At 64.5% G+C, this 24,103-nt stretch overlaps 4 protein-coding genes across 4 annotated transcripts; 2 read left to right on the plus strand and 2 right to left on the minus strand.

Annotated features, from left to right (window-relative positions):
* The first annotated feature begins 566 nt into the window (after positions 1-566).
* Positions 567-14,308, plus strand: CHLRE_01g034200v5 (uncharacterized protein). Its single transcript, XM_043058692.1, has 26 exons — positions 567-806; positions 1,312-1,408; positions 1,698-1,784; positions 2,209-2,238; positions 2,392-2,473; positions 2,740-2,792; positions 3,049-3,117; positions 3,346-3,392; positions 3,539-3,692; positions 3,881-3,940; positions 4,189-4,251; positions 4,507-4,580; positions 4,759-4,804; positions 5,028-5,250; positions 5,431-5,603; positions 5,881-5,957; positions 6,251-6,362; positions 6,483-6,591; positions 6,769-6,983; positions 7,440-7,526; positions 7,738-7,806; positions 8,133-9,646; positions 9,926-10,148; positions 10,334-10,434; positions 10,678-10,786; positions 11,062-14,308. Exons 1-26 carry the CDS (start codon positions 661-663, stop codon positions 12,505-12,507), a joined length of 5,466 nt encoding a protein of 1,821 aa, XP_042928606.1. The 5' UTR covers positions 567-660; the 3' UTR covers positions 12,508-14,308.
* Positions 14,309-14,310: 2 nt separating this feature from the next.
* CHLRE_01g034250v5 (uncharacterized protein) lies at positions 14,311-16,579 on the minus strand. The gene is made up of 6 exons (XM_001690030.2): positions 16,416-16,579; positions 16,296-16,341; positions 16,100-16,150; positions 15,895-15,945; positions 15,442-15,534; positions 14,311-15,219 (listed from the first exon to the last, which is right to left on the minus strand). Exons 1-6 carry the CDS (start codon positions 16,490-16,492, stop codon positions 15,199-15,201), a joined length of 339 nt encoding a protein of 112 aa, XP_001690082.1. The 5' UTR covers positions 16,493-16,579; the 3' UTR covers positions 14,311-15,198.
* A 97-nt stretch (positions 16,580-16,676) lies between these two features.
* CHLRE_01g034300v5 (uncharacterized protein) lies at positions 16,677-21,028 on the plus strand. The gene is made up of 7 exons (XM_043058693.1): positions 16,677-16,880; positions 17,020-17,093; positions 17,276-17,327; positions 17,475-17,735; positions 17,996-18,422; positions 18,678-19,822; positions 20,052-21,028. Exons 1-7 carry the CDS (start codon positions 16,806-16,808, stop codon positions 20,853-20,855), a joined length of 2,838 nt encoding a protein of 945 aa, XP_042928607.1. The 5' UTR covers positions 16,677-16,805; the 3' UTR covers positions 20,856-21,028.
* A 40-nt stretch (positions 21,029-21,068) lies between these two features.
* Positions 21,069-24,066, minus strand: CHLRE_01g034325v5 (uncharacterized protein). Its single transcript, XM_043058694.1, has one exon. The coding sequence runs from the start codon at positions 23,929-23,931 to the stop codon at positions 23,608-23,610; it is 324 nt and encodes a 107-aa protein (XP_042928608.1). The 5' UTR covers positions 23,932-24,066; the 3' UTR covers positions 21,069-23,607.
* Between the last annotated feature and the right edge of the window lie 37 nt (positions 24,067-24,103).

The raw sequence follows: 24,103 nt of genomic DNA on the forward strand, positions 1-24,103 counted from the left end.
TGGGTTGTTGATGCGTTTCTGCATAAAGAACACATATTGCTTGATATTTGTAACCAAAACATGCCTGTCCTAAGTCCACGATGTGGAATCGGGAAATGTCCGCGCCAATGCGTGACAAGTCAACCCCGCGTACGGAGGAGTACGGTAACCCGCTGCACTAGCAGCCCGCACCACTGCTATCCCGCTGCCACTTAGCTACGTATACCGCTCGCAGCGGTACCCCCTACCCGCCAAATCCCGCTCTCAGTGGTACCCCTACCCGCCGAATCCCGCTCTCAGGGAGTCAGGGGTACCCCTACCCGCCAAATCCCGCTCTCAGGTGTGCCGAATCCCGCTCTCAGGGGTACCCCACTACCTCCTACCCGCTGAATCCCGCGGTGCCCGCCACATGTCCCATGCGCGTGGGCAAAAGCGCGATCTCTTCGCGCGAAATCCTGTGCCCGGGGTTGCCGGCGAATCCACGTGTACTGCATCCCTCTGGCCGGCCCGTGTGTGCGTAATCTGGCCAACGGCCCCACACTAGTATTTCAATTTATTGCTTAAGAAGTCTAACGCATACAGATTACCACAATGCATCGTTGTGTTCCCCCCGGCTCACGAAGATAATTTCAATGCCCCTTGCGCGGGGCCATTGAAGCCTTCATATCTTGCCGGAGCATTATGATGTTCAAGCCGTGTCGCTGGATCGATAGTGTGTGGAGCTGCTTGCTTCTAGCAGCGGCATTCCAGCAACTCGCGGTGGCCCAAGTGGACGACGACGCGCTTTCACGATGTACCGATAACTTCACCAGTATTGTCTTGACTAAGTAAGCTCGTATCCAGTTGGCCTATGCCCGGGCGGGCCTTCGTCATTTAGTCGGCCTGCGCCTGGGTTGGCAGGCTAGCCTTTCGAATCGCATGTTTGTGGCTTTTAACTAATACATGAATTACGCTGGGGCGTCGTGATTCTGCATAAACTGGTTGAGGGCCCCGACCGAGCTCCACATGTTTGCGCGGGGGGACGAACTCGTTCCGGGACTCGCATCAAAGGAAAGGGCATCAGCGTACATACTTACTGGGTGTCAACGATAGCTTCTGGCCTGCCAGTGTATAACAAGCGGGTCACGCTACGCATCTGGTCGCTGGGTGACAGAGTCCGTCGCCGGTGTTGAGCGCTCAAAACACTGGACGATTGAAGAAGCGGCTGCACCATGGGGACATCACGGCGCCCGTGGACTATCGGTTGAAGTGCTTGTATTGCCGAAGTGCCTGCGCGTCCGCTGCTGAACCCTGACCCTCCCCCACTGGCTCCGACACCCACGCCCGCGACAGGGCGACCACGGAGAATGTGACCCGCAGCCGGCAGGACGTCGCACTGGCCGTCAGCGACTTTGTGACCAACTGCCTGAACATAAAAGTGGAGACGCGAGTGAGTGGGCGCAAAGCGGCGGGCACTAACCCGTAAAAGGTATCGTACGTCGGTTCAGGGCTGTTGGCGCCCTTGGTTGGCCAGCATTCCATCTGCTTGCCTGTGCTAGGATGCAGGCGCCAGGCACTAGGCACTAGGCACTAGGCGGTAGCCGCTAGGCACTAAGTACCGGCGCTAGGCTGCCAGTCCAGAACAGCTGCAGCCTGTCCTGCAGGGTGCCCTGCCGCAATCGCCCGCTGCTGCCGCCCACACCCCTGCGCTGCGCCCCTCCCTCCTCGGTCGCACACAGGCCCTGCGAATCATGGTTCCCGCCACCGGCCTGTACCCGCTGCTACAGCAGCGGGCGGCGGAGTTTGAGAAGGCCACAGGGCTCCGGGTGGGTTTGCCCAGTCGCTCGCCAGCGTCCTGACAGCCGTGGCAAGTGCCCTTGTTCGGCCCCCCCCCGCGGTTGGTTCAACGTGATCCCCCCCCGCGCCCGCTCGCTGCCGGGTGGGAGCAGCGTTGCATTTTTTAGCTTTCGGTCGGCTTGAGGCATGGCTTGAGGGCACTCCCCACCGCCAACCCCGTGTCCCGCTTGCCATCCCTCGGAATGGCCCCCGGTGCTCCGCGCCCGAGCATTCCGGGCCCTTCGGGCCCAGAATGTCTTCGGGCCCAGAATGTGGATATATATCAGAAAGAACAAACCGGCTGGGAGACGGTATGCGATCGTCGTGCACGCACGCCGGCACCTGCCCGCCTGCCTGTCTGCGGTGCGCACACCTTGACACACCGTCGGCTGAACGGCATCCCCCTCCGCACAGGTGGCGCTGAACTCGGTTCCCTTCTACGAGGTGCGACGGCGGGCCGGTTTGTAGGCCGTGCGCGCCGTGGATGCGTCTTCACGGTCGCTGGTGGGCCTTGCGGCACGCTCCTTCGCCTGCTGATGCCGGCTGCGGCTCAACCGCATTGCCATTGCGTTAAGCGCCGCTGCTGGTGTGCCGCAGATGGGCGCCGAGGCGCAGCAGGAGCTGGTGTCGCAGCTGAGTGACTTCAGTGATGGCTGGATCCTGGATCCAAGCACCACGGGTGTGTGCGGGGGTGGGGGTGGGCGGGTTGAAAGGGTGTGTCAGCGTGTGTGCGTGTCGCTGCCAACACCGCCACGCTGCTGGCGGACCCCTTCATGTTGGCGCGAGGGCCGATTTGGGTTCAGACCTGCCGTGTGCTGGACCTGCGCTGTCCTACCTATCTCTCAGTGTGTGTGTGTGTGTGTGTGTGTGTGTGTGTGTATATATGTGTGTGTGCGTGTATATGTGTGTGTGCGTGTATATGTGTGTGTGTGTGTGCGCTTGCAGGCGAGCTGGCGAGCCTGGGAGGCTTCGTGCCCCTGGATGCATACATCCCAGAGGTGGGTTGTGAGAGGGTGGATGGGTGGATGGGTGGATGGGTGGATGGGGCGCAAGGTCAGGGCCAGTGGCTGCTGAGCACATCGTGCGGCCTGCCGGGACTGAAGGATGTCACAGTGGTCAAGGCCCACGTGACCCGCATTTCTTGCGGTAACTGTCATCCGGACCCGCGATCAAGCGCATAAGTATGTTACCGCATGGCAATCATGGCTTCTTTGCATGCCTCTCTCATCTCTTCGCCGCCGCATCGGCCCGCAGGACTCCAGCATTCAGTGGAGTGACGTCTCGCGCTTCTTCCGGACCATCTCCGCCATCTATGACGGCAAGGTGGGTGCGCTGTTTCGGTGGGCGGCCTAGCGCCGGCTGCGTCATGCGGGGCAGAGTGGGAGACACAACAGCAGGCGCAAAGGAAATGGCGGCGTGGCACCCGTGCGAGGCGCCCGTGCGTGGCACCTGTGGACGTAGGGGGAGAACCCGGAAAGAATGGGCATCTGGGTGTAGCATCTAGTGCCGCACGACCATCCCGCCGCACATCCCTGCCGGTGTTGCGCGCAGGTGGTCGCCATTCCCTTCGATGGCGACCTCTTTCTGATGTACTACCGGTGAGATGAGCGAGCGGGTGGGGGACAAGCAAGGCACGGTTCGGTAAAGCGCACGCACGTCAGCTCCACACGACACATGACTTGGCTCGAGGTTGTGCTGTGCCACGCTGCACCCACGTGTGCGATGCCCCTGCTACGCGTGCCAGGCGCGACCTGTTTGACCGCTACGGGCTGCGCGTGCCCGCCACGTGGGACGAGTTCGTGGATCTGGCTCAGCGCATGAACGGCACCGACACGGACGGCGACGGCCACGGCGACCTGTGGGGCGTGTGCTTCGACAACGGCACGCCCGTGTGCAAGGTGGGTGCCAGCAGCGGACGTGTGTGTGTGTGTGTAAAAAAAAAAGCCCGCCCAGTCATGCTCCTTGCAGCACCAGTACCAGCACCAGTAACAAGCCTGCAAGCCAGGCGCCGGCACAAAGCTTCATCTACACCCATAGCTCGTTTGCAATCTGCCGCCGCCGCCGCCGCCGCCGCCGCCACTCGCAGGCCAACTTCATCCTGGTGGCACTGATGGCGCCGTACCTGCAGTACAAGGGCACGTCACAGGTGGGAGTGCAGGCGCAAGCAGGCCCCAGCATGCGCCAGCACTTGGGGGGGGGGGCACACCTACACCTGCATGTGCACGTGCATGTGCATGTGCATAGCCTCGGTGGACCCGTCAACCCCGTCGGTACTAGTCCCCTGTTACCGTATGCTCCAGTCTGCACGTTTTCCACCGCGCCGCAAGCATGCCCCGCCAACTCTTCGCTCCTTGACCCTCCTCCACCCTCCTCCTCCCTTCCCCCCTCCGCCAGGGCTGGCTGCTGGACCCAGACACCATGCGGCCGCTGGTGGACAACCCCGCCATGGTCCGAGCAGTGAGTGGCAGGGCGGCAGGGCGGCAGGGCGGGCAGTGGGCCGGACTGGCAGGGGCGTGATGGGCAGGGGCGTGATGGGCAGGGGCGCGCCAGGACCGCGAGGAGGAGTGCGAAGACGGCTGCTGCCGTCACGCCGTGGGCCCACCCCCCATGCATACGTCGTCCTGGCGGCTTGTTTCCTTGCACTTTCCAACCTCGCAACCCACCTTGCGCTTCCCCACCTCACAATCCCCCTTACGCTTTCCCACCCCACAGCTCCAGCACTATGTGGACCTGTTCAACATCCAGCCCAAGAACGCGACCTGCGAGGCTAGCAACCGATACTTCAGGTGGGTGTCGCGAAACGAAGGTGTGCGTGCCCGCTGGCCCCGTACTTCCTCCTCATCGTTGTCGTCTCACCGGGCACGATGTCGGGTAGGCTGTCGTTACCCTGCCGCCCCAGTTGGCCCGAGCTACCCTGCCGCCGCCTCCACTCACGCGCGGCCGTCCTTCTCAATCGCCGCTCAGGGAGGGCAAATGCCTGATGACCATCAACTTCGGCGATGAGTTCAAGGTGAGTGCCGGGTCCACGGCCCGATGCACACGCCGCATCGCTCTCTGTGGCTGAGCCGGCGTACAGTGGGCCTGCGGTCGCCTGCGGGCGTGGGGCTGGGCCTACCTGCTGCGCGGGTGATAACCACAGCCTTTGATCGCTGAATACGGTAGCCAACCGCAACCTCTCAGTGCCCGCCCTCCCGCCCGCCCGGCCGCCCTCCCGCCCTCCGCCCGCCCTGCAGGCCAACGCGCTGACCCGGGGCGGCACAAGCACACTCGGCGTGGCGCCGCTGCCCGGCTCCACCCAGGTCCTGGACCGCCGCACCAACCAGCTCAAGAGCTGCACCGGCCCCGCCGTGTGCCCCTTCGCCAAGCAGACTCGCCTTGCCAACGGCACCACCGCCTGGGTCAACTACGCGCCCTACAGCGCGTTTGGCGGCTGGTCTGCGGCCATATCATCTTTGGGTGGGTGGCACCGGCCAGCGGACTGCTGGGTGTGGTTGCCCCTGGCAGCTAGCCTCACACCAACCTCTGCCCGCCGCGCCACGTCAATGTGGCACACACGCTGTCGTGCGTCCGCGCCCTTTCCTTGTGCACACACACACACAAACTCTTTTTTGTTTGCTGCCTCCTCCTACCTCGCAGCGAGCTCCCAACAACGGCACCGCGTATATCAGTTTTACAGCTACATCGCGCAGCCCAACAACAGCTGGCACGACGTGCTTGACCCCAACAGCGGCATCGACCCCTCGCGCCGCAGCCAGCTGGAGACCGAGGGGCCCAACTTCCAGCGCTGGACGGCGGCGGGGTACGAGGAGGTGCGAGGTTGGCTTGGGTGGGCCTTTGGTCCTGTGGGGCAAGGGTGCGGTGCGGGGAATGAGGCTCGTCGGCTTGTCGGCGTCGATGTGGGAGGCGGCTGTGTGACGGTTGCGAACAGAGTGTCACTCGGTTAGGGTAAGGATGAAATGGTGTAAGCAATGGTAGTGGCGGGCATGGTTGGTGTGCGGTTGGGGCTGCTGCTTCCGTTGAGGCTCATGTGTGCCTGCTGGGCCACGTGGTGTCCCCGCGCCTCGCTCGTGCTCCTTGTCCGTGCAGGCCGCGACGCGCTCGTATCTGACGGCCGTGAACGAGGCCCTGGAGAGCCCAAACATCGTCTTGGACTGCCGCCTCCAGTGAGTGGCACGCTCGCGCGCGCGCGCGCGCGTGTGTGTGTGTGTGTGTGTGTGTGTGTGTGTGTGTGTGTGTGTTGATGGGATGGATGCGGTATACGTACCTGCGGCCGTAGTGGCTCCCGTACATGTCTCCATCCCAGCCTATACCCGCCCATCCTCTACCCACTCGTAAACCCTTCTCACGCCTTCTCACGCCTTCTCACGCCCCTCCTGCCCCTCGTGCTGTTTCCCTCCCGGGCCCCTGCTGCCGCCCGCTCCTCCTCCGCGCCCCTCCTCCGCGCGCCTCGTCCCAGATTCGTGGGCCTGCCGTACCGCCTGTACTACGAGTTCGCGCTGCACGGCCTGACCTGGAACCGCACCGCCAACGTCACCATCAACAGCACGATAGCGACGATGTCGGCTCAGGTGCGAGCCCGGCCAGCCCGCCACCCCGCCACACCCCTGCCAAGCGATCTTAGAGCGAGCTCTGCCGTTGTCGTCGCTATCGCCGTCGCTATTCCAACCCATGCTTGTTGCCCGCCACAGGTGGCTGTCGGCCTGTCCAGCGTGGGTGCGCCGGCGGACGTCCAGAAGCAGTACTGGAAGCTGCTCGGGTACCAGCCGCCCCCCAGCGAGGCAACGCCGGGGGATGGAGGTACGGTGTGTGTGCGTGTGTGTGTGTGTGTGTGTGTGTGTGTGTGTGCTTATGTAGTGCAGCGCGTGGCTGCGGCTACAACTGTTGGCGGGCGGTACGGCAACGGCAACGGCAACGGCACGACTCCCGGCCGAATCCATCACTCAGCAGCCCAACTAACACCCACTGCTGCTGCAGGCGGCATCTCGCCGGGCGGCATCGCGGCGGCGGTGGTTGTTCCCACCGTGGGGGTGCTGCTGGCGGCGGCGCTGGCGCTGCTGCTGTGGCGGCGCCACCAGCAGCGGCTGCACCTGCTCACGGGCGGCGTGCGGGCTCCAGGCGCGGGCCCCGGCACCACACTTCTTATCACTGACATCCAGTCCTCCACAGCTCTGTGGGAGCTGCTGCCAGAGGTGCGCACCGGGCAACCGGCAGGCGCAGTGGGCCCCGGCAGGGCCCCCGCCTGGAGTGTGGATCCGGCATGATGGTGTTGCGGTGTTGCGAGGCGGTGCGGCTGGCTGCGAGCGGCTGAGCTGCGGGCGTGCGCCCTGCCTCGCTTTTGCAGCGCATATGGTTATGCGGCTCATGCCAGATGTGACACGCTGAGGTGTCCAGAATTGGGGCTGTCCTAGCGGGCGACTAGAACTTGACACGTGTCCCGAGATGGGCTACTGCACGTGTCCAACTGGGCCAGCCGCCCGCCCATACTCCGTTTTTCACATGAACGGCTCCCCCCCCCCATCCCCCCACCCACACACCCCGCAATCCGCGGCCGTAATTCTGCATCGCATACACTGTCCTACGCGTAATGTTTTCCTTGTGCTCTTAAACACCCCGCATTAACTCATCATGAATGTAAACCCCTGCAGGACGTGATGGCCAAGGCTCTGGAGGTGCACCACGCCGTCATCCGCCGCGCGCTGGTGAAGCACTGCGGCTACGAGAGCGCCACCGAGGTACGCGGGCGGCACCGGGCAGCGGGCACGGGACTGGGGATGGGTCCAGGACGCCTTTTGCCGGGCTGTGCCGTACATCACGTCACGCAGCAGTACATCAAACACGCAACAGTACAGCAGCCAAGCACGCGCCCTGCCCATGCATGTGGACGCATGTTGTGTTGTGCGTGCCGTACCTCACACCACCTCCCCTTCCGGTGTGCGCACACAGGGCGACTCCTTCATCGCCGCCTTCCACACCGCCACCGAGGCAGTCCTGTGCGCCGTGAGCATCCAACAGGTATGGGCTCGACAGCGCGGCGCGCCACACGCGCGCGCGCGCACACACACACACACACACACACACACACACACACACACACACACACACACACACGCACACACACATATATATATACACACACAGACAATCACGCGGGCGCTTCAGGGTGCTGCGTGCCCGCCACACACACAGCCAAGAATTACAATAGCATGACCGCACCACAGCAAACGCGGCCGCGGCTAGCGGCTGCCAGCTATCATAAAGCTATGCCTCCAAACCAAGCTCTTTGAACCGAACCGAACCGAACCGCGCCGCGCCGCTGCCTCGCCCGCCCCCACCCTCAGGAGCTGGTAGCCGCGCCCTGGCCGCCCGGGCTGCTCTACTGCACCGACTGCGCCGCGGTGGCGGAGGTGTCTGTGGCGCCCACCGCCTGGCACGGCGTGGCGATGGGCATGCTCATGCCACGTGACCAGGCCCTCTACGGCGGCGGCGGCGGCGACGGCGGCGACAGCGACGACTTGGAGGCGGCGGACTGGCGCATGCGGCGCACGCTGTCGGGCTTTATCAGCTTTGTGAGGCGGCGGCGTGGGGGCGCCGGTAACAGCGCGGCTGGCGGCGCAGCAGCAGCGGCGGCGCTGGCGGCGGCTGCGGCAGCTAGCAATGCCGATACCGGCACACCGCTGCCGCGGCCGCTTTTGCATGTGGCCACAGAGAACAGCCTGGTGACGGCGCAGCTGTTGGAGGAGCTGCCGGCGACAGAGGTGTCGTTGCAGATCGACAAAGTGGCGGCCGACGGCGGCGGCACCTCGACGCCACTGGGTCCCAGCAGCGCACTCTACCCGAGCGGCACCCTGGTCAGCGGTCCGGTAGCGCCCTTTGGACGGCCCTCCGGCGGCGGCGGCGGCGGCGGCGGCGGCGGCGGCGGCATGGGCAGTGCCAGCAAGCCGGCGTCGATGCATTCGGCGGGGGCCCGCGGTCGTGCGGCCGTGGCGAGGCTCATGAACGGCAGTCTTCTGCCCTCACTGGCGTCGCCCCACTCGCCCCACATGGCGACGCAGCCGCTGCAGCCGCGCGCGTTGATCACATACGTGTGCGAGGCGTGGCAGCGCCTGTCGGCCGGCGGCGGCGATACCAGCGTGCGCGGCGGCGGAGCCGCTGCCGCCGGCGCCGCGCCGGCGTCTGTGGGAGAGCTCCAAAGCGTCGCGTCCATCAAGGACTCGGGAGCCCTGGCGACTTATGAGAGTGGCGGCGCCGGCAATGGTGCCAGCACTGGTGGCATGATGCCGCCGGCGTCCCACAGCAACTCGCCGTTCGCGATGGCGGCGGCGGTCGCCGCCGCCGCGCCCGTTTCGCAAGGCAGCGGCACGCTGCCGATGGCGGTGCCGCCGCCGCAGCGCCAGATTTCTCGCGGGCTGTCGCTCCGGCTGACGGCGCTAGGCAGCGGCGCGCTGAGCGGCGGAGCCGCCCAGCCCGGTGGCGGCGCCGCCGGCTCCGCCGCCACGGGTGCTCGCGTCCTCACCTTTCGTGGCCTGCGGGTGCGCGTGGGTCTGGCGTCGGGCGTGCTGGACGCCGTGGATGTGACGTACAACGCGGCGGAGGCGCGGCAGCACTACGGCGGCGCCGCCATGCGGCTGGCGCGCGCCGTCAACGGCGCCGCCGCGGGCGGGCAGGTGCTGCTGAGCGACTCCACCTTTGCGCAGCAGCGGCAGGAGCAGCAGCGCGGGCGGCTGGCGGGCGTGCTGTGGCTGCACATGGGGCAGCACGTGCTGGAGCGGGAGCTGCCGCCGCAGCAGGTGTACCAGGCTGTGGGCGGCGGGCTGGCGGGCCGTCTGGCGCTGTTCCCGCCACTGACCGTCAGGCACGTGTGGCTGTGGCCGTGGCTGTGGCTGTGGTGTGCGCGTGTTTTGTGACCAGGCGGCGGTGTAACATACCGTAGTCTGCACGCCTGCGCGCAACATGTGCTTGTACGCGGGCTGGCTTGCCGGCCGCGACAACGCACCTCCCGCCTGTCTCGCACACACACACACACACACACACACACACACACACACACACACACACACACACACACACAGACACACACTGCGCCCGCTCCCTCTCCCACGCACACACACTGCGCCCTCTCCCTCTCCCACAGGTCCTCCTTGGCTGCGGGGGTGCTGGACGCACCGGTGGGCTCCGCCGCGGTGGCCTTCATCCACGCCGTGGGCGCCGCCTCGCTGCTGGCCTGGGACGTGGCGGTGGCGCGCAGGGCACTGGCGCTGTTCGAGACGGAGCTGGCGCGGCAGCTGGCGCGGGGCCCGTCCGGCTTCGGCGACGGGCTGGGCGGAGGCGTGGCGGGCGCCGGCGGTGGCTACATCGTGAGTGCTGGAGCGGGCGTGCGCGGGCGAGCTTGCTTGCTGCAGGCATCGCTTATGGCCGCAGATTGTTGTTGGTGCTGATGCTGATGCTGATGTTAATGCTGGTGCGTGAGGTCGTGAGGCAGGCCGACACCTGTGTTGCGCGGTTTCCTACTGCTGGTGCTGGCGTGGCGTTTGCCTCACAGGTGGAGGCCACTGGCGGTCTGGTGCTGGCGGCGTTCAGTGACGCGGGCCTGGCGGTGTCCACCTGCCTGGAGACCATCGCCGCCATGCCCACACAGCCCTGGTGCGTGCCCCGAGGCGGCGGGCGCCGCGGGGACGGGAGCAGAGTAGTCCTGTGCAGATGGCTAGTTCAACGAGCACTTACATTCGCATTTCCGGTGGCTTGTGCTGCCGGCACGCTACAATCTGACGGTGGGCGAATCCACTTGCGAGCTCTTGCCCGTACCGCTGTCTCTAGGGTCCCTCACGCCGCCGTGCACCCGACCCCGCCTTCGACCGGCCACATTGCTGTCGTGGTGTCCCGCAGGCCGGCAGCGCTGCTTGAGAACGCTCTGTGCGAGGAGCTGGCGGTAGCGGGGGTGGACCCGGACGGCAAGCTGTCGCACCGGGTGCTGTTCAGGGGCCTGAGGGTCAAGGTAAGGAGGGAGGAGGGGTGGGCACCAGGGATGTGGGACTGGGGAGAGCTGGGGGAAGAGGCAGGGGACTGGTGAACGCCGCGCTCTGGACCCTTTGACTGCAGGTCGCAGGTGCTAGGTGGCACCGCGGCGCGCCTGTTCCTTACGTTGTGCAGTCGCTTGGATGCTGATCGTGGCTTACCTCGCACACTTTCACCAGCCTTTATCCATGCGCACACGCACACCAACACATACTTACCGTAGGCTTCCCGCACACACCTGCACTATGCCCACAGGCTGGCCTGGACTTTGGCCCCGTGCGCGCCACCATTAACGCCGCCACCGGCCGCCTCGCCTACCGCGGCCGCGTCATGAACCGCGCCGCGCGCATCGCAAACAGCGCCACAAGCGGCCAAGTGCTGTGTTCGAGAGATCTGTGGCAGGCGGCGGCGGCCTCCGCGGCCGCCACCCGCCGCGCCGCCAACTCCCCGGAAAACGCGGCGGCCATCGCCGCCGCCCAGGCCGCGCAAGCTGCGGCAGCGGCGGTGGCAATGCCGAGTCCACAGCCAGTGACGGCTCGGGTCGCGCCCTCCGCGCCCTCCGCCTCCGCCCTGGGTTACACCCGCAGCGTGCGGCAGGCCGCGCCTCAGGCGCCCGCACCCGGTGTGTTGAAGGAGGTGGCGGCGCCGGCAGTGCCGGTGGCGCCGTGGCGGCCCTACTCAGCCATGAGCATGGGCCGCGCGGTGCTGCGCGGGCTGCAGGAGCCGGTGGAGCTGCTGCTGGTGCGGATTGACGAGGAGGAGGAGGACCAGGCGGCGGCGGCGGCGGCATCGGGGGCGGCGGGGGCGGCAGGGTGCGGCGCAAGCGGGGAGGCCACACGGGAGCGGCTGCTGGAGGGGTTGCAGCAGGGCCAGGGGCACGTGCAGCTGGGGCAGGCGGGGCAGCAGCCGGGCGTGGTGATGATGAGGATGGACACGAGCGACTGCGGCACCGGCTGGGCAGGAGGTGGCGGAGGTGGCGGCGCCGACACTACGGGCATGGGCACGGGCATGGGCACGGGCACCGCCACCGCCAACGGCAGCAGGAACAACAGGCTAGGCACAGCCGCCGTTGGCGGCGGCACTGGGCCTGTGGACGCAGACGGCATGCCTACTCGCACGAGCGCGCAGAGCGCCGCGGGCGGCGCGGCGGCTGTTGGCGCGGGCGGTACCGGCGGCGGCGGCGGCGGCGCGGGTGGCAGCGCGGCCGTCAGCGGCCTCATGCCGGCGGCGCCGCACACCTCGCGTCGTCTCAGTGTCGTGCTGGCGACCGGGCAGCAGATTGCGGCAGTAGCGGCGCACTGCGCTGCGGCGGGCCTCGGCGCCGGCGGCGGTGGCGGCGGCGGCGGTGGCGGCGGCGAACCTGGCAGTAGCCTGTCACACATGTCCACGGCTGACTTGTCGATGTTTGCTACAGTCAGCTTACCAGTCGGCGACTTACCGCCTCTGCTGGCAGTGGGAGGCATCGCCAGCGCCACGGGTATGCTGCCAGTGGCTGGAGCAGGCGGCGGCGTGAGCTTGGGATTGGGCATGGGGGCGGGCTCTGCACTTTTGCACCAGGTGCAGGCGATCGGCTCGTTGGGCGGCGCCGTCCGCAGCGGCAGTGCGCTGGCGCAAGTGGCGGCAGTGGGCGGCAGCGGCGCCGGCGGCGCGAGCGGCATCATGCAGCACATTGACGTCCACGCCCCGATGCAGCAGCCCTAGCCTGATGTACAAGCTCCTCTGGGGGCCTGATGGCAGGGTGCCAGACGTGGCAACGGCAGGAAGCGGTAAGGTTGTGCCACGCACCCGCGCTGGCGCGGCGCAGGTTTGGAGTTGTGTGCGGCGGGAGGAGAGAAGGCACTGCCCATGCGTGCGTGCGGCATCGAATAACCCATAGAGCCCAGTCACGCCGGTGTGAATGAAAGTAAGCAGTGTAGTCGTAATCGATCTTGAAATAATACACGACAGCAAAAATAAATGAATCGGCCAGCCGCTCGCGATCCTTCCATCCCGCAGGGGTGTGGGCGTGTGGCACTGAAATCGGATGAAGATGGGGCCAAGACTACAGAATACAGTTGCAGGTGTCACCTGGTGGGATAGGTGGGACTTGGCGCCCAACAACGTGATGCGGCATGGTAGCCAGGCCCGGAAGTGGCAAGTTCGCAATTGAAACAGTTTTAAAACATGACGAGGCTTTATGTTGGCTTAATGGACGGGGCGTGGCGGTCTGTTTGGGGGCTTGCGCGGTTGGGCGTGGCCGCGTGGGATCTGGTTGGGTGCGGCATCGTACCTCGGCGCGGTAAGAAGTCTGCTTTAATCTTGTTACATCTTGGCATGTATCGTTGAAACTATGGAAACTGCAGTTATCGGGTTCGAGGTGAACAGGTCTTAAGGAATGGACAAGAAGGGCTGGTCAAGGGTACTCGGATTTATGTGTGTTTTGCCTGACAATTCGGTACAGTGTGCTTGGCTGGGACAGCGCGATGGAAGCAGGCTTGGGCGCGGTCGTCCCATTCGAGAAGGGATTAATGAACACGGTTGGCGTGCATGGGAACACGTTGTTAGATGAACATGGTTGGCGTGCGTGGGAGCACGTTGTTAACTCCAACCCTCGTATAGTATGCTATAATTCTTTCATGCCTGGGGAGCCGCCATAACCGGCGGTGTCGCAGGTAATGGTAGCGGCCTCCAGGGCACGTCTCACCGGGGAGCCTATCACTCAAGCTTATCGTGTTTCGCCTTTCACGCCGTCATACGCGTGATAGTATTCATTGCATTTCAGAAGTTTCCGTGGTTTACGCTTGGATGCGTGTGACTGTGCGGTGCTGTGTGGCACAGGCACGCTACGATGGCACCCGGCCCCATCTTCGAACGAAGTTGTTTTTGCATCAGCAATGCTGATGTTACCTGGACCCGAAGAGGAGAGCATGGATTGCTGGGTGGCTAGGTCGGCTGAGTAGGAGCTGTGGGGCGCTGCTTAACGAAATGGTCTCGCGTTCTGCTTTCTGGCTATGTGTCCGGTGAGTGCATGCAACGGCAGGTCATGTGGGGGTACCGGAGGGAAGGATAGGGCCGAAGAATAAGGGATAAGGGGGTTATTGATTTGAAGCCCTGAGCCTAGTGCGGCCGGGGGCCGTACCAGTTGGCCCTATGGCTTTGTGTAATAAGAGGGGCTTTCATAATAAGAATGGAAAGCATAGCAGCTGTGTGCACGTGCGTTGGCACCCTATGCGTGGGGCCCGTGAGCCGGCCTGTGGTGTTCTGGTGCAGGACGGCCTGCGTTTAGCGTGCGCCGGCACGGTGGGTTTCTTTGAACACCATGCTTGCTTCGTCTGAGGGGCTGGAATTCAGGGTTTAGGGGAGACGGAACTCGCGAAAGTTGTGTTCGTGAGTCCATTGAAGACAAGGGGGGGGCTGCTCCGGTGTGTACTTGGTATGCCCCGCACTGCGTTCATGGCTAGGGGTTCCGGTGATGTCCTGTGCCCGTCCTTGAGCTGAAAGCGATTGCATTTGTTACATTTTGGCAGGAAGGAGAAACTATCGCCTCGGCACGCGCACTACGCCAGTGCTCTGCGCCTTGCAATAAACAAACCCAGCCAGCCTCAGCCAGCCTTTCCCGGCCACACGCTCCTGCGACGAACTTCATCGCCCGGCACCTGATTGCATGCCGGGGTCCAATCCGGGGTCCTGCTGCGCAGACGCGCAGGTGTGTGAACAGCGAGACAAAGCGCATCACGCCAAGAAGCCCCAATTGCTTTCGTACCGGTGCGCAGTACGTTTGATGCATCACGTCTTCTGTGCACCACAGCGTTGGATGCCAGGCAGCGCCAACTCGCACGGCAACACCGGTTACAAATTCGCAACTCTTCCCGCAGCCGCACCACTCACAGCCCAGTGGACGCGCGCGCGCCGCGCAGCATCGACCGCCCCGGTGGGTAGAACACATTGCCCAACCTCGGATTCACACGGTACCGCCGACTGCACTGCAACGCTTTTTATTGCCCCTGCAACCAAATGCCTACCTCGTTGGCCACAGGTGCTCGAGACCCTGTCCTTTTGGGGTGCCTCTATGCATTACTCACCAACACAATTACTTACAGCCATGAATGCGTGTGTGACCCAGCTTCCACAGTACTGCCTTGCCGCTTGGGGCAGCGTAGCGAGCGCTACAGCACGGCTCAACCGCTTGCACCTCTGTCAACAGAGAGCGGAGTGAGATCAAGATGCACGGCAGTGTTCCGGTATCTCACGACCATGCACGCGGCACAGAAGCGCTTTCGGGTCATGCCCGTTCAGCGCCTCATCCGTGATGCTCCCTCCACGGTTGCATCACGCCCACCGCGGGCGTGGCCCTAGCTCTCTGCCGGCATCCAGGGCCGCGCGTGAGACACATGCCGCGTGACACCCCTGCTGTTAGAGGTTCTTTTCCGACACCTGCAGGTTCCAGCGCACACAGGGTCGGGCGGGGCCCAGAGGATGCGGGCGTGAGGTTGGGACCTGGACGGCAAGCCGTGCGCCCCGCACTCCCCAGGCACGCATGCGGCAAATCGGTGTGGCGGCGGAGTCGTGGCGTGGCCATGTGTGAGCGGTGCAGCTGGGTGCCTAGCAACACAGCGATGCAACAAACCACGCGAGGGGACTGCTGGGGTAGCTTACCTTGAAATCGTTGTTCTTCATGGCCGTGAAAGTGCGCTTAGCTATGAGGATGTAGTGCATGGGCAGGAGCGGGTTGAGGGCTTTGAAGTCATCCTGCAGGTGGTAGTTGGGGTATGTTGGAGTTGGGTTCGGAGTAGAAGCCGGAGCAGTAAGTTTTCATGGAAAGACGGGGCCACCAGTGCACAGCGGGTTTGTGTGCTCAGCCGCCTCTGAGGGCGGTGGGTGGGTGGGCGCCCCGCCGCAGCCAGCGGGGCTGGTGGAAACGATGCCTACACCACGTACACAGTCCCACCCAGTTCGCTCCTCTCCCCTATGCTCATCAACACACGCGTTCGCATCGGGCGGCCACCCTCGACCCGGCATGGGTCGCCGACCTGTCTTCAAGACCTGGACGAGCTGCCATAACCCGAACATGCAGCGCTGCTACCTGCCCCGATCGCTAGGTTGCCGCACCTGATAGGCTATGAAGGTCAGGAGGGGTATCAACAGTGCCATCCAAATGATCTGTTCGGGAATGGGGAGTGGGGATTTAGCAGAGAGCGGCCGTGAGGAGCCTTAGACGCCCAGGCAGTGAGACCGGTGCCACCCTGGCCTCCACCCGCTGCGCACAGAGCTGTGGTGTGGTCTACGCGCGTATTAAGGTGACGATAGACTCAACCGTGCAGACTGGTAGGAGCATGAGGACGCCGGGGTGGGCGATGCCTTCCGTCTGTGCGGGGGGGGGGGGGGCAAAGCGGGAGGAGAGTCGGGAGGCGAAAGGCCTGGGCACACGCACGTGCGGGGGCGCGTGGGAGGTTTTCTGGGCCGGTTCGCCGCAAACCCGGCGCTCCCCAGCCTGATTATGCCTTACTTACATGGATGTAGTGCATCAGCGCATAAAACATGCAGGAGAAGCTCAACCTGTGGTCAATCGATTCGGATGTCAAGCCCTATCAAGTCCTCTGGCGTAAGTGTATTATTGATAACTATCTCACCCCAGAAAGACTGCGCAAAGTGCTTTTGGCGTAAGCACGCTCTTCTTCCGGTTGTCTAGCAAGCCGTCTTGCGCCATTTTCCTTGTTTGGTGTTCAAAGTTTGTCAGGTAGGTAGATTGAATAGTATTTTTAGTTTCAAGTCATTTATTGTGCGCTCAATGGGCAAATTGCCGCCGGCGCAATTGCGTGCATAGGCTAATGAAGAAAAGGCAAGCTTCATCATTACAACATATATGTGTTGTATGCCGAGTCTAGTCACAACATCAAAGCGTTTTTAGAAAGCCGCCTCGACGAGACCACGCAGAACCTCAACAGTCATCGACGCGCCGACGCGTCGACAGTAGTCTCCACCTGTTCATGCCGCGGCGACTGTAGGCGCTGGTATCAACGATGAAGCCCGGACGTGGAGGGGGCCGGGAGCCTGGCGGCGGGCGCGGTGGGCGCGGCGGGCGTGGTGGCGGCAAGGTGCGCAGGTTTCTTTCCCTGTCGCAGGACCTCCTCTCAGACGTCCTCTAGTCGCCTGTCGTCGTCCAGCAATCCCCGCCTACTGTTCAGGGCTTTCGTCACCTCATGCAGTACTGGTTTATGGTGTGTGTGTATGCAGTTGAGGCCGGCTTCTGGCCTGTCGAAGGCAGGAGGGCGCGGCCGCTTCGGCAAGCCTGTGAACAGGGACACAGGGTGCGTGTGGAGACGGGCGGGCGGGCGGGCGGGCGGGAGCAGGTACCGGTCCCGTGTGGCGTACGGTGCGTGTAGAGATCCATGCTTGTTACACCGGTTGCCCGGCCAACACTTCTTCTTGTTACACCAGTTGCCCGGCTAACGCTTCTTTGAATGGACCCACCTGGATCACTGCCCTGCAGCCCTGAGGCCCAGCGCAAGTGGCTGTTCCATTGCGTCCGCACCTTGCAGAAGGTACAGGGCTTTCCTTGGTCACATGCACACAAATGAAAGCTCCGTTCCTGCTGAAGCTTGTTGGTGTTATCAGGTTGAACCCACGACGCCATCACGCACACCGTCGACTAACTGCTGCCGTTCTCGGCGTCCATCGCTTTGTTACAGGCCCTCAAAACAGCCCGGACATTCGAGCTGCGAAAGATCAAACGCCGCATCACGCAGCTGGCGACGCAGGGCCAGGGCCGGCAGCAGCAGGTGGCGGCGGCGGCAGCAGCGGCGGCGGCGGGCGTGGAGGCAGCAGCCTCCACACCCGGCAAGGGCAAGGGACGCGGCGGCGGCGGCGAGGCGGGCGGCAGTGAGCGGGAAAAGCTGGATGCGCAGTTGGAGGTGGCCAAAGCGATGGATCTGGAGCCCATAGCGGTGCAGGTGCGGCGGGGGCTGCGGTCTCGTGTGTTGCCTTGAAAGGGCTTCTTTGTGCATGTGTGTTCATGTGTGGGCGGGGGGGCGGCGGGGGTTGCGTGCGTGCGTACGCGTGTGTGCGCGTCGTCCGGGGCCCAGTGCGTCAGATGGGACGGCGCAGGTATTGCTTGTCGTGTGTCAACATCTGCAGCCGTCATGTTAGCCGTCTGATCATTGCCACCGCTGTGCGCACCGTGTGTCACTGCGCCCTCGCCATCTGCTTGTAGCTGGCGCTCCGCTCCGGCTTTCCAGAGGCGCTGGTCCGCGAGGCGACCACCGCCGGCCGCCCGCCCAAGCCGCAGAAGGGACAGCAGCAGAAGCAGAAGGGGCAACAGCAGAAGCAGAAGGGCGGCAAGGTGGCTGCTGCCGCTGCCGGCGCCGATGCTGCTGCCGGCACGGCTGCGGTGGCCGGGGAGGCGGCGCCTGCTGTTGCGGATGTGGCAGCAGCAGCGCAGGACGGCGATGGCACCGCGGGTGCTGCCGCCACAGGGAGCGCCAGTGGCGGCGGTGACGGCGGCGGCGGCGGCGGCGGCGGCAGTGGTGCTGGTGCTGGTGGCGTGGCGGGTGTGCTGGCGGTGCGGCTGATGCGGGCCTCATGTGTGCGCAAACAGGTGGACGAGTGCCGCCGCGACTTCGCAAGCAAGTTCAAGGCCGGTGAGTGAGGTGGCATAAAAACACGAAAACGGATAAGAAAGGAGTTGGGGTCAAAATGGCAGGGCGCGGCGCGCGTAGCAGGGACGACGGCGGCAGCGTGTGGTGGATGTCAGAGCGCCCGGGTGCAACACGTGACTGGGCCGATGACCAAACACACTCAACACACTCCTGCACCCCACATTTTGCCTTCGCTCTCTGACTCAACGCCATATTTTCGTGGTTGCCTGTGCGTGCGCCGCTCCGTGTTCCGTGCAGCTGCACTTGGCCCCGACCGGGAGGGCGCGGGCGCCGCCAGTGGCAGCGGCAGCGATGACGAGGAGGAGGAGGAGGAGGGGGCGGAAGAGGTGGAGGCGGAGGCGGAGGAGGAGGGGGATGACGAGGAGCAGGCGGGGGACGCTGCCGCCGAGTCCAGCGGCGGGGAGGAGGAGGAGGAGACAGAGGAGGAAGGAGACGGTGAGGGCGACGAGGAAGAGGGGGGCCTGGGGTATGCGGCGAAGCGGCGACGCCTGGCAGCGGTGGCTGCGGCGGCGCTAGGTGTTGGCGGCGATTTTGGCGGTGACAGCGACGGCGGCGGCAGCGGCGGTGGCGGCGGCGAGGAGGAGGATGGCGAGGCGCAGGCGGTGCAGGGCGATGAGCAGGAGCAGGAGGAGGAGCAGGAGGACAGCGGGGTTATTGAGGACGCGCTGATTGACGCGTTCCTGGAGGAGAGCAGCGGCGGGCCCGACGGCCGGCGGGACGCGGGCGGGGCCGCGGGGCTGGGGCTCGAGGGCTGGGACAGCGGGGAGGGCGATGAGGATGCGGACGAGGACGGCGAGGGCGGAGACGACGGCAGCGGCAGCGGCGGCGGCGCGAGCGGCGATGGCGAGGGGGATGGTGATGGCGGCTTCGATAGCGAAGACTTTGACCTGCCCGCTGCCGCAGCCGCAGCTGCCGCGAAGGGCGCCAAGGCGGCGGCCAAGGGCGCGGCGGCGGCGGCGGCGTTTGGGAAGAAGCGGCCGGCGGCTGAGGTCGCGGGCGGTGACGTCGGCAAGGCCGCGGCGCCAGCCAAGCTGCTGCGCGGCGCCGACGGCGGCAGCAAGGGGCCCGCAATGACGGAGGCCAAAACGAAGGGGAAGGCGAAGCAGGCGGCTGGCAAGGAGCCCGTCGGAGCGGAGGCGGCTCCGGGTAAGGGCAAGAAGCGGGGCGCGGAGGGCGCCGCCGGAAAGGAGGCGGCGGGCGGCAAGGCCCCCGGGGCCAAGGGCGCAAAGGCGGAGGCCGAGGGCAAGGGCCAGGGCAAGGACAAGGGAGGTGCGGGTGGCGGAGATCCGCTCAAAGAGAAGAAGCCCAAGAACCGGCTGGGGCAGAAGGCGCGGCGGCGGATGTACGAGCAGATGTACGGCGGAGACGCCAACCACATCAAGGTAAAAACCCGTGGGTGCCGGGGCGAGGGTCCGTGTGTATGGGCACGTGTGTACGGCGGGCGCGTGTGGGTGCGTAGGGGTTGGGTGGCGTTTCGGCTGCGGTGCTGGAACGGCAAGCGCGCATACGCTACTTGGCATGGTCTCGTATATCGGTGATGCTGATGTCGGCTCATCACGTCTGGCTCATGGCTCCGTCCCTGACCCAAACTGGCACATGCTGCAACTGCAGGGCGGCGGCCCCGCCAAGTCCGTATCGCCGCCGCCACCTGACCTCATCGCCGCCGCCGTCAAGTCCGGCGCCGCCGCCGGTTCGGGCGCGGCGGGTGCTGGCGGCGCGGCTGGGGCGGCCGCCGCGGCTGAGGCGCTGCATCCCTCCTGGGCGGCCAAGCTGCGGCAGAAGCAGTTGCTAGCACAGGCGGCGTCGGCGGGTCCCAAGAAGATCTCGTTTGACGATGATGGCGAGGGGGATGGGGATGCGGGGGCCTCTGGCGCTGCCGCCGCCGCCGCGCCGGCGGCCGCTGCGGCCCCGGCTCGAGGGCGGACGCAGCCGCCGCGCGATGGTGGTGCTGGCGACAGAAGCGGGCGGGGCGGTGGCGAGATGGCGAGAGGCGGCGGACACAGTGGCCGTGGTGGGCGGTGGGAGGAGCGCGGCGGCAGCGGCGGCGGCGGCCGCGACAGCGGCGGTCGCGGTGGGAGAGGTGGATTTGGTGGTGGAGGCTATGGAGGGGCGGGCCGAGGTGGTTGGGAGGGTGGTTTTGGTGGCCGCGATGGTGGGCGGGGGGTCGCGACGAGCCGGGGTGGCGGGAGAGGCGGGCCGTCGGAGCGCGGGGGGCGTGGAGGCCGCGGCGGTGGCAGGGGCTGGGGTGGGGATGGCGGTGGCGGTGGCGCGGCGGCCGCTTCTGGTGCGAGTGCGGGTGCGGCGGGGGCGGAGTCGGTGCACCCCTCCTGGGCGGCGCGGCAGCTGCAGCGGCAGCAGCAAAAGGCGGTGGCACGTCTGCCGCCGGCGGGAAAGAAGATCACGTTTGATGATTGATGGCTGGGTGTGTGGGTGCCGCTGGGTTCCTGTGTCTAAACGCGGAGGCTGAGCGGCTGTGGGTTGTGTCTCTATTGGAGAGGACCCACGCCAGCACCAGGCGTGGACCAACCGCCATTTTGCTTTGTGTGGTGGCAATTGCAGTGTTGGTGCTCTCTAGCGCCCGGACGAGACGCCCCCGCCCGGCCGCGTTCTAGCTGCTCAGGGGCAGTGAGCAATGGTTCATTACATGCCAAATAATGCCGTGCACCGGTGCGCTTGGTAGCCCTTTCATTGTGGGGATCCTGCCTGTAACTTATTCTCGTCGTTCCACCTCAATAGACAGTGCGCTATCACCGCATAGCTGGACGCAGCCCCGTCAGCCTCGTCGACAGGGAACGAGCGACATCAAGAGCCGCGCTCATGTGAGCTGCGGCCGTGCCGTGCCGCCGCCCCTCACTACTAAGCACACACTGCAGGCGCCCCTGCTGCCGTGCACCACCTCCCAGGCCTTCGCCCTCAAACAGTTCGTCACCTCTCTGTCAATCAATGCGGGCCCAGCGTGTCACCGCAGCAGCACGGTGCCTATCCTTCTCGCTGTCCACGTGCCCCATCCCTGATGCAGCCTTGGGAGCCGGGGCAGACCCTGGGGGCTGGGGCGCAACTCGTGCAGTCAGCCAGTCCCCAGGCGCCCGTGCGACCGCCGCAGCAATGCGTGGAGGAAATAATACATACAACAATGAGTAAGCTTCTATAGCAACAACAATTCTTGACCAACGACATTCGATTTTTGCAGATAGTAAATTCCTACGTCACTGAAGTACAGTGCGGGCGGACCCTGCGCCTCAGCGTGTTTGCTGCTGCGCAACACCTTGGCCGCGTGCCACCACTACCCCCACCACTCGAGGCCATCCGCCCAAATGGGCAAGCGCTACAGCGCACCAGGCGATACACATGCACACACGAACTACGCACCATAGACCAACTGCAGCAGCTACCCATCTGCAACATAATGCTACAGACATGCAAATGAACAACCACGAAGGCAAGAGAGCTACCCGTGTCAATCGCACGTCACGGCAGGAGGGGCAGCTGGGGTGAGTCCGCATGGTCTGCGGCGCTGGCAGCCGGCCCTCCTCCTGCCTCTCTTTGCACCGTTAAGTAAAAGGGGCAACATAATGAGAACATCAATCGCACTGTCAGGACTTTGCACACCACATTACCTCCCTTGACAGCCAAACTCTGTGCACATGTCAGCCACTGGGCTACAGCAATCGCCGGGCCTGCTCGTCTCCACACACACACACACACACACACACGCGCGTACATACACACGTGCACACGCACACGCACTCGCACACGCACATACCGGTCGGGTGCTCCATCCAGAATAGCCGGATCGCACTCCTCCCTCGCAACCACCTCCTGCTTTCATCTGCGCAACTTTCATCCATCTGCGCCATGTGCCTTGATCTTCGCAATCTGGCTTCCTGCCGCGTTGCGCGGTAGCAGGCTAGTGCCACCGCCTGCGGCCGGCTGCCGCCGCCACAGCCTCACCTCTTCCCAGCCCGGCCCGGCCCAAGCCGGGCGCAGCACACCTCAGCACCTACAGACTCCTCACAAGGCGCCTGCTTCTCCCAGCTCTTCTTTTCAAGGGCCAACCTCCACGTCGGGCCACGCCTGCGCGAAACGTATCAGGCCCGAGCGCCAAGCCCGCTGGGCTCTCCACCTCCCCCGCTTCGTCCTCGGCAACCCTGCTTCGATACGCAATGCTGTAGCAAAGAATTGTAATGCATTCTCGGATATGGGTTGCAGCGCCGAGGCCTAATGGCGGCATCGTGCATGCAGGCTCTCTTCACCGTGCGGCACCGCCACACCACACAGGCAGCTGGTCCTCCCACACGCCCAGCGGCACAAACTCACCGCAACTCATGCACCATCACCACCGGCACCGCAAACACCACCACGACTAACACCGCCTTCCAACCGCCACGGAGCCCGTGGGGCTGGCTCCTTTTTTCCGGGCCTTCATGAGAGCACCTAGGTATACTGCCTCAATGCTTTCACGGCGTTTGCTAACTGATGCAACTGTTTATTTACTTGCCGCGTGCTCATGCGCCAGCGGCTGCAGCTATGCAGATGCACCACGCACCGCACAGACTGTACACCCTCTCGCACACCTCCATGCATTTGCTCTTGTTCTTCATGCTAGCCGTACATCGCTCACTCGCGGCGGACTGCGCCGTCGTCTGTCGTCCTCAACCGCACCTGCACGACCGGGGCAAACCCAACCTTTCTCTCCATCTCTAGCTCGTGTGATGTGTGTGGGTTCCCAGTTTCCTGCCACCGACAACTCAAGTTTGTTGTGCAGAGCGTTGGTGCATGCACGCTGCCAGGCATCAACAGCCCACCAGTCCATCACCGCGCAAGTATGCACTCACGACCGACCGCAACATGTGCACACGTACTGCCACCTGGTGCCTTCCCCGCCCCGTTCTGCCACCGCTGCCGTTCACCTGTGCTCCCGTGCTGTGCTCCCCCCTCCCTCACCTCACCTCAACAGCAGCCACGCCCATCAGCCAGGCGTCAACGCGCCTCCTGCGCAGCTCCATGTGACTTCCAAGTACGGTACACCACAATGTGAAGTGCCCACGCGAATTCTTCGTTTTGCTTGGTTTAGTCACCGCTCCTTGCCAGCTACCCAAGTCGGCCAAAGGCTCGAGGCTGACGCCAGTATGACGCCCGTGTACGCCTCGGCCGCCGATGACTAACCTTATAGTTGCCAACGTATGTATTGCTCTTCTCTCTCGAGGACTTGCGCTGAACTCTCTTGCGCACCACAACCTTTCTCACGCGGCAACACCCCACATCGTGCGTGTTCCAGGATCGCCCCAGAAGCTTTGCAGCTGCACGTTCTGCCCACGGTGTCTCGCAATTTCTTCCAATTTTCTAACTCAACAGGTGAATTGCGGTACACAACAATCAACCGTCTCCTCGCTCCTGGCCGGGGCCGTGACGTGCCAGAGCCAAAGCTCTTTCTGCGCCACTCCTGCGGACCTTCCAGCGCTCCTGCTTGCATTTCCAATTTCTCAATCATTAAGCCTCCCCACTCTCGTCGATAATAATACAACTTACAATCAAGGGCGGCGGCTATCAACAGCTCCCAAGGGACCGGCAACTCGATTCCAAAGACCCCATACGCTGCCGACTCCCTCCTCTCCGTCCTCTCTCACTTCCTCTCCCACAGCTGTCATGTAATGATACAAGGG

This window comes from Chlamydomonas reinhardtii, chromosome 1 (assembly GCF_000002595.2).
Source record: "Chlamydomonas reinhardtii strain CC-503 cw92 mt+ chromosome 1, whole genome shotgun sequence".
NCBI lineage: Eukaryota > Viridiplantae > Chlorophyta > Chlorophyceae > Chlamydomonadales > Chlamydomonadaceae > Chlamydomonas > Chlamydomonas reinhardtii.

Bases quoted from the DNA above. Each gene is read 5' to 3' on its own strand.
- CHLRE_01g034200v5 (XM_043058692.1), top strand. From the start codon at position 661: ATGATGTTCAAGCCGTGTCGCTGGATCGATAGTGTGTGGAGCTGCTTG. The intron at 2,239-2,391 runs GTGCGACGGCGG...GGTGTGCCGCAG, and splicing joins ACTCGGTTCCCTTCTACGAG to ATGGGCGCCGAGGCGCAGCA. The intron at 5,604-5,880 runs GTGCGAGGTTGG...TTGTCCGTGCAG, and splicing joins CGGCGGCGGGGTACGAGGAG to GCCGCGACGCGCTCGTATCT.
- CHLRE_01g034250v5 (XM_001690030.2), bottom strand. From the start codon at position 16,492: ATGGCGCAAGACGGCTTGCTAGACAACCGGAAGAAGAGCGTGCTTACG. The intron at 15,535-15,894 runs GTGCGGCAACCT...TACCACCTGCAG, and splicing joins TGACCTTCATAGCCTATCAG to GATGACTTCAAAGCCCTCAA. The intron at 15,220-15,441 runs GTAAGCTACCCC...TGGAACCTGCAG, and splicing joins TGAAGAACAACGATTTCAAG to GTGTCGGAAAAGAACCTCTA.
- CHLRE_01g034300v5 (XM_043058693.1), top strand. From the start codon at position 16,806: ATGAAGCCCGGACGTGGAGGGGGCCGGGAGCCTGGCGGCGGGCGCGGT. The intron at 17,328-17,474 runs GTACAGGGCTTT...GCTTTGTTACAG, and splicing joins GCGTCCGCACCTTGCAGAAG to GCCCTCAAAACAGCCCGGAC. The intron at 17,736-17,995 runs GTGCGGCGGGGG...ATCTGCTTGTAG, and splicing joins TGGAGCCCATAGCGGTGCAG to CTGGCGCTCCGCTCCGGCTT.
- CHLRE_01g034325v5 (XM_043058694.1), bottom strand. From the start codon at position 23,931: ATGATTGAGAAATTGGAAATGCAAGCAGGAGCGCTGGAAGGTCCGCAG.